Consider the following 7,761-nt stretch of genomic DNA (forward strand, 5'->3'; position numbering starts at 1 on the left):
ATCAAACAGTTGGTGTTCAAGGATAAACTCTTGATCTTCAGGTTTTACCTCAATTCACAAACAATCTTCATTCAGACATTTTATCAAACAGTTGGAGATCAAGGATAAATCCAAACTTAAACTTACCCATCGACTTCAGTGTTAAGGACATTGACTTTAACTTACGGCTTTAAGAGCTTCGAGAATATCAACAATATACTTTAAAAAAACACGGTTCCAAATATGAGTTCGTTGAAGATGCCATCAGGTTCAGATCTTAGTTCGTAACTGAAGCATCCATGGTTCTATAAGTGAGGTCGAGTTTCTACGACTACAATGAGGGCAAGAAACTGTTAGAGAAAGCAGTGAAGGGGACGAGGAGGGGGTTTCAGCGTCCTTTATTTTCTTCTGAAGATTTTTTTACATAGATGCATGTATCCATCAAGTAGTTATAACTGTTATGTAGTTATATGTTAACCATCTAACTACGCTGTAACTGTTGATCTCTCCTACAAATATATGAAACAGTTAATCTGGTGTATACATCTTTAGTTTTCTGCCTTAAGAAAGAAAGTGACTTATTGAAGTATCTCAATACTGATTTCATGAAACTTAAGGTATTAAGGGTCGAAATATAGTCTTTGGAAAATACAATATATACATGATTCAAGAATTGTCAAAGTGATTGTAACCACAAAATCTAGATTTTCAAGACGAACAACCAAATATCACCTTAGATCACCATACGGCGGGAGTCGAAAGGGTTGCATCTCCTTGCGAGGTCCTAAGGGAGCCCTCTAGTGGAAGATTTTGATTGTGAAAGCTTTTAACTCGGAGCTTTTGAGTCGGCTTTTAATTCAGAGCTTATGAGCTTGGCCTTGATCGGTTTCAACCTTATCCACAAACAATTATAACTATTGTACAATTATCTATAACTGTTTAACTATCCCGTAACCGTTGATCACTCCTATAAATATATAAAACGGTTGAAACTATATATATACTCGATTTTTTTTCTTATACTGACTTCTTATAGATTTTTTTAGTAATATGATTGCGGTTTACAGTTTTTTTTTTTTAATTTTACTAGTAAAAGACATTACTAAACCATGCAATATGTCGATTTAAACAAAAGAATACTGATTTTGTGTTACAAGATTCTTAAAGGTATTTCGTTAGAGAATATTGATTTCGTCTATCCAAACCAAACACCCCTAATATTCTACATCTAATAAAAATATACATTTTAATAATTTTAGTAAAAACATTATGATTATATTAATTAAAAGATTAGCACGAATATATCTGCATCAAACTACTACCTTTTTTTACTTTGATATTCCCCATGTTCAGGAAAAGGTTTTACTTTAATATTATAATAATAATAAATAATATTAAATAAATTAATATGGCATCTATTTGTTTTTAAAGAACGTCAAACATAGCTTATTTGGATCAGATCCCATTTTAAGACAAAGAAATAACAATAATAGGAAATTGGCATACTTTCGGATGACCAAATACTTTTCAATAACGGAAAAAGATAAGTATCCTTACTTGACGAAGACCTTACTCTTATCTATCTAGATGCATACTTTCCATGTGATATATATATCTATTCAACACCTTCTACTAATTTTCCGACCACACTTTCATCAAAAAGTCGTCTTATTTTGAACTTCGACTTAATGAATTAAGAAAACAAAATAAGTAGCTTTACCAATAGCAATTGTTTGGAAAACCGTTCAAAAAAATATCTGAATTTTTCAAGAACTAAATGAAATAAGAATCAAACGCAACTCAATTCTTTGTCCAATTGAGTTTGTCTATGATGATGTAACAATCAAATACCAATTATGCAAAGACAGATTGAGAAAGCCTCCTTTGCCGGCTGGCTTAGCTTTATGCCTGACTCTATACTTCTACGAATAATCCAGAAAAAAAAAAGTAATAAGCTGATATTAGTTGGGAGACCATCTGCTAAACCCAGGTCTATTACCGCAGTCCCTGGCTAGAACCACACCTACAAGTTTTGATCTGAAGACTACATGTTCGAATCCTGTCCTCGTCAATTTTAAATTTTATTTCGGTTCGATAAGTCCACCTACCCATATCGATTCGGTCGATTCAAAATGGGTCGGTTACACATTCTATTATTCTTTGATTTATGTGGTTTTTTATAGTGGCGTTATTGTTTTACTTCAATTTTTTATGATAAAGTGGACGGAGGCGGAGCAATAAACGGTGACCACAATGAGACGTTCAACCCCCGCCCCCACCCCTCTCTGGAAAAAGCCCCACCCTCGTCAGCCGTTAAGAGTGAAATAGCCACAAGATACTGAGGGTGGTGAGTCATATCCGTAATCCAAGCCACTCGTGTCTAGCTGGTCCCTAGAAGTTTCCACTTTTTCGCCACATCTTATCCAACCTTAACCCGCCACGTCAGCATCCCAACTTCATCCACTTGTTTTTTTATTTTATTTAATTACTCCACGATTTTAGAAAATAATAATAATAATTTATAGTTTTAAATCTCCTCCCTATGTGTATCAACGCAACTCTTACAATATTAATAATATTATTTTAATATAATATACAATTAATAAAATACTATTTTTTTTCATAAATATTAAGACAAGGTTTATATTTTTATGAAATTATATGTCGAATTAAATATTATTTTTGTTTTACAATTTAAAGGTTTAAAATAACAGCAATATATAATATTTTCAACAATGATGACTTATTGCGAATCAAACCAAATGAACCAACTAGGTAATATCACCTTTTTTTCCAAGAAAAAGAAAAAGAATAATCTCGTGTTCTTGAGTTTTGTTTAGAAAAAAAAAAAGAAATATATATATATACATATATATATATATATGTGTACATAATATATATATATATATATGTGTGTGTGTGTGTATATATATATATATATATATATATATATATATATATATATATATATGTGTGTGTGTGTATATATATATATATATATGTATATATATATATCAATTACATTTCATTTTAAAAAACATAAGTGTATATTTGTAAAAATGATATCTTTAGTTTCCTTTCTTTCTCACTCAGGAATATACAATTTTATTTTTTTTTCCTTTCTTTTTCTTTCTTTCCTTTCACTCTCAAGAACACAAATAATTTTTTTTCCCTTTTCCTCTCAATTCTCATTTCTTTTTCTTTTCCTTCCTTTTTTTTTTCTATCTTTCCAAAATTCGAGAGCACAACGTAAATACAGCATATGAAAAGGTAAAAATGTAAGCAGGTAAAATGAATGTTTACGTAAAAAGAACTTATTGTTATACAAAATACTTATCTAAACGCACGTTCAATGATGAATAAATTTACTAGTATTAGTATTATATACAAAGGGAGTTTAGAATACAAACCATATGAACCAATCTCAACCGTCTTTGTAGATAATCATAAATACTAATGATGTATATTATAAATAATATCCATTATGAATACTTACAAAATAGGTGATTATTAAAGCATCTCTAAAATTGAGAATCATAATTTAAAATCTCTAAATAAAATTACATTTTGTTCCAACATAATCTTTATTTTAGATATTTCAAGATCAATTATATTATTACATCTCGATGCGTATTTAAAAAATTTATATGAAATAATAATGATTTAATTTTATTGGTGGAAATAAATTAAAAATATTTTTTTTAATTTAAAAAATATGTTTGAAATAAAATAGAGAAGAAAATAAGATGGTATTAGATTGATAGGATATTTTAGACAAGGAAATAATATTGGTTTTTTATTAATTTAATAATACTTTTAATGAAGGGGAAAACATTTATCTTTGCTTTAAATAATAAACATACATGAGACTCTGTGTCACCCTTTAAAACCAATCTTGAACGCACCTACCCTTTCCAGTTTCCACCATTATATATCTTCAAATCCATCCGCTTCTTCAAACCCTCCTTCTCATTTCCAACTTTCTCTCTCTAAACTCCCTTTCACAATCCCCTTTTTTCGTCTCTCTTCAAACCCTAATCACCAATATGGAACTTGCAGAGATTAACCTCATAGGCGATTTCGAAGCCGGAATGAAATGCTTACAAAACCCATCTTTACTTTCTAAACTTTCTTTAATCGATAAAATTCCTCAATTGTGTAGCTTCTGGACATGGGGTGCTTTGATTCTTGCTGTTTTTGCTACCTTCACTAGTGTATTTAATAGAATTAAGCTGTGTTTATATCAGATCCGTCTCAAATTATTAACTTCTTGTCAGAAATCTTGCCCCCAACAAATTTTTGGCGATGATGATTTTGACTTTTCCGATGACGACGCCGACGATGATACGCCGTCTTCGGTGGCTGAGTCCGATGATGATCAAGATTTGGATTCTGAGGACGATCGTGTCGATGAAGTTTTCCGGGCTGAGGGTTCTAGTTATTGGGGGAATAACAGAGGATCTGATGGTAATTTCACTCTCCGGCGGCGAAACGGGTTTTCCTGGTCGGATTTTTCTGCCGGAAAGAGTGTTGTACAGCTGTGGGATAGTTTCGGTTTAGGTTTAGATTTTGAAGACGATGAATCTGAGTACGGAAGTGAAATCGCCATCTGGGATTTGGATCGGGATGTGAAAATTAGCTCCGGCAGACGGTGCCAGGTTGCGGCGGCGGCGGAGAATGTAGTATTGACGGCGGAGATGAATGATAGTAACGGCGGAGTAGGTTTTGGTACATATGATTCAAGGGTGGACGGCAAGTCTCCGGCTATCTACGCTGCGTGGCGGCCACGGCAGCGGAAAATTTAGTCGGACAACGGAGGCGTTACCGGCGGTCAGAAGTCGGAATGAACGCATGATTGTTGCGATCTCTGTTGTTCATCTGTAAAAAAGGACGACACGGTCCACCTTATAATGAATGAAACGCTGTCGTTCCTCATATTGCTTCATTCTTAATTTTCTTTTATTTATGGAAATAATTTGTTTCTTATTTATCGAATAGATTTATTTTTTACCTTTTATTTTTAAAAATAAATATAATGTTTAATAGTTAATTAAATATTTAAGATGTATTTTGTAAAAATATAACAATACAACTATGTTATAAAAAAAATCATAAAATTAAAGCATTTATTTATTTAGATGCGTAAACCAGTTTGTTTATTATTAAAGTATTGTAGACTTGATGGAGACTCAATTAAAAACCAAGATGTCAAGTTGGTCTCCAAAGTAACACATTTACTTGCACCATGACCCACAGAAACAACCTAATAGCGTCTCAACTTAAAACAATACCTAATATGATAGCTTAAATCTTGAAAAGTAGAAGACTGAAATAACATCGTTTAATATAAAGAGCCTCTAAATCTGATAAAAAATATGTCATAATGAGTAAAGTTTCATGATACTAAATTCCCTCGCTAAATATAAAGTGATTATGTCAAAATAGTGAAAATATTGAACCGAGGACCCAAAATCATTCCCCCCATAATCTGTCGTGCAAGTTTTGCCTTGCATTTGGAACAATTGCGTAAGTATGTTGCACAATCATGTGAGTTTGTGAAGGGTGTTGACATGACCATGTGATGTGAGGGTAAACGTGTGTGATTTTCGACATCTAGGCTTACTCATGTCATGTACAAATGGTATATATGTTTCATATCAATATGAGATTTTTAGTAAGCTTAATACAAGTAACTATAAAACATAGTTGACGTATAAGATGCATTGTCTATGTATGACAAGTACATGTGAGTTAATGTATACCATGTGTTATTTGTTTTCAACTTATCGAACATGTCAATGTCCTCAATTTGTGAATGTGTTGTAAGCGTGATTAATATGCTCCCCTGCAGTTAGGACCTACACAACTCACGTCATATAGTGACTCATGGCTCACATTAAAACGACGAAAATTGACAATGATCGGTATGAGTTACCTTGTGAGTATAACGTTGTAGGTACATGCATATTGGTTTTGCATAAAAGTTGCATTATGTATATTCCGCAAGTATATTTTCGAGAATCTTATAATATTGTTATCATTGCGAGCTTATACATTTTGAACGATATGTGTAGTAATGTTGAATTGTTGAGTTTGAAACCATTGATTCATTACGCTTGTAAGCTAACTGTTAACGTGAAACTCATCAGTAGGAAAGTCACATATGTACAAAGACTATAAAAAAACCTAGTTGTAACCTAGACTCAAGTAATGTCGAAGATTATGCTTTGGGTTGGTTTTATTCATGTTAAGTACATTGTTGTTTAGACTTAGAGATTTATCTAAGTCACTGGACGTTATTTGTGTTATATCTGTAGGCGATATTATATATATATATATATATATATATAAATACATAAAAGTTGTAGCGATGTTTCATTGAAGTTTATCCTTTCGTTAAGTTCATCAAGACATCAGATTTTATGATAAAATTAAAAAGAATGTAATAATCACAAATATTATAAAAACGAAATAAATAAATAATAACCACAAGGGTGGTGCCTGATTGGTTTGAACTTGGCTCCAAAGGTCAAAAGTACCAAGAGGTCTCATATTCAAATCCAAGGAGGAATAAAAATCTCCTTGTGGCCACGGAGGTTCAAATACATTGACTCCGGACTATCTGCAAAATAGGTGGTTGCCCTGAGATTAATCGACTTGCATAACGGGTTGGATATACAGGTTAATCAAAATAATAATAATAATAAAAACAATTAAAAATGAAAAGCATAATTGAATTATTTGAGAAAACAAGAGCGGGTGAGAAACTAGCAATTGCAATTAGTAGTTTGGTGGGAACTTGAATGGTGTAGGTCAAGCTTCCTAATTTTGGTTGGTTTCCCTTCCTCTCTTCTCTCTTAAGCTTGCTTTATTTTAATGCAAGAACAATTATTTTATTAATAATAATACTAATAAATATAAAACAAGATTAAGTATTTAAATATTTGATTATATACAAATTAAGTCAAAAACCATGAATGGGTTCTGTTTTATAGACAAATTATCTCATGGACAGACCTGGTAAAGGGCAGACAGTGGCACGCCCGTCATTTCCTTTTTTAGTGAAAAAGAATTTACGATTCTTAAAGGTGTCAGCATATTGATTAGAGGTAAGTATTATCTTCAGGGATGAAAATAGTAACGAATTAAAAACTATAGGGATGAAATTCATAATTTTAAAACCATAGGGACGAAATTCATAATTTTTAACAAACCATATAAAAAAATGTAATTTACTAGGAATTAACTAATATAAAATTTTATCAACATAAAACAACCTCAAAATAAATGGTTTTGCACTAATTCCATGCAATTATTGATTTAGATGGCCTACCTTGCAAAATGGTGAAAATTGTAATCTAAAAGAATATTATTATTAACATAAAATGACATGCTTTGAAAACAATTTTATTTTATTAAACTGGATATCCAAAACTCATTATACGAGCCGACTAATCCCAGGACGATCACATGTTTTGCAGATAGTCCGAAGTAACCGCATTTGAACCTCTTTGGAGGAATAAAAATCATCTTGCGGTCACGGATGTTTAAATGCGGTGAATCCAAGCTACACGCAAAACAGATAGTCGTACTGAGATTCGTCGGCTTGCGTAGCGGGTTGGATATCCAGGTAAATATAAAAAAAATTGTTATTAAACTTGAAAACAAAAATTACAAAGTTGGTAATGTTAAAAGGTCGGTATTTTATGGCCAAATACCTAAAATTTGTAAGATTTTGAAATTCAGTTGAAGAATATAAACAGACAACTCAATTAACGACCT

The 7,761-nt window shown here is 31.8% G+C and overlaps 1 protein-coding gene across 1 annotated transcript; it reads left to right on the forward strand.

Annotated features, from left to right (window-relative positions):
* The first annotated feature begins 3,927 nt into the window (after positions 1-3,927).
* Positions 3,928-4,913, forward strand: LOC112523204. Its single transcript, XM_025132716.1, has one exon. It carries the CDS (start codon positions 4,026-4,028, stop codon positions 4,782-4,784), a length of 759 nt encoding a protein of 252 aa, XP_024988484.1. The 5' UTR covers positions 3,928-4,025; the 3' UTR covers positions 4,785-4,913.
* Positions 4,914-7,761: the final 2,848 nt, after the last annotated feature.

Source organism: Cynara cardunculus (assembly GCF_001531365.2).
Source record: "Cynara cardunculus var. scolymus isolate 2C chromosome LG 12, CcrdV1, whole genome shotgun sequence".
NCBI classification, from domain to species: domain Eukaryota; kingdom Viridiplantae; phylum Streptophyta; class Magnoliopsida; order Asterales; family Asteraceae; genus Cynara; species Cynara cardunculus.

Excerpts from the sequence above, each read along its gene's own strand:
- LOC112523204 (XM_025132716.1), top strand. The coding sequence starts at position 4,026 with ATGGAACTTGCAGAGATTAACCTCATAGGCGATTTCGAAGCCGGAATG.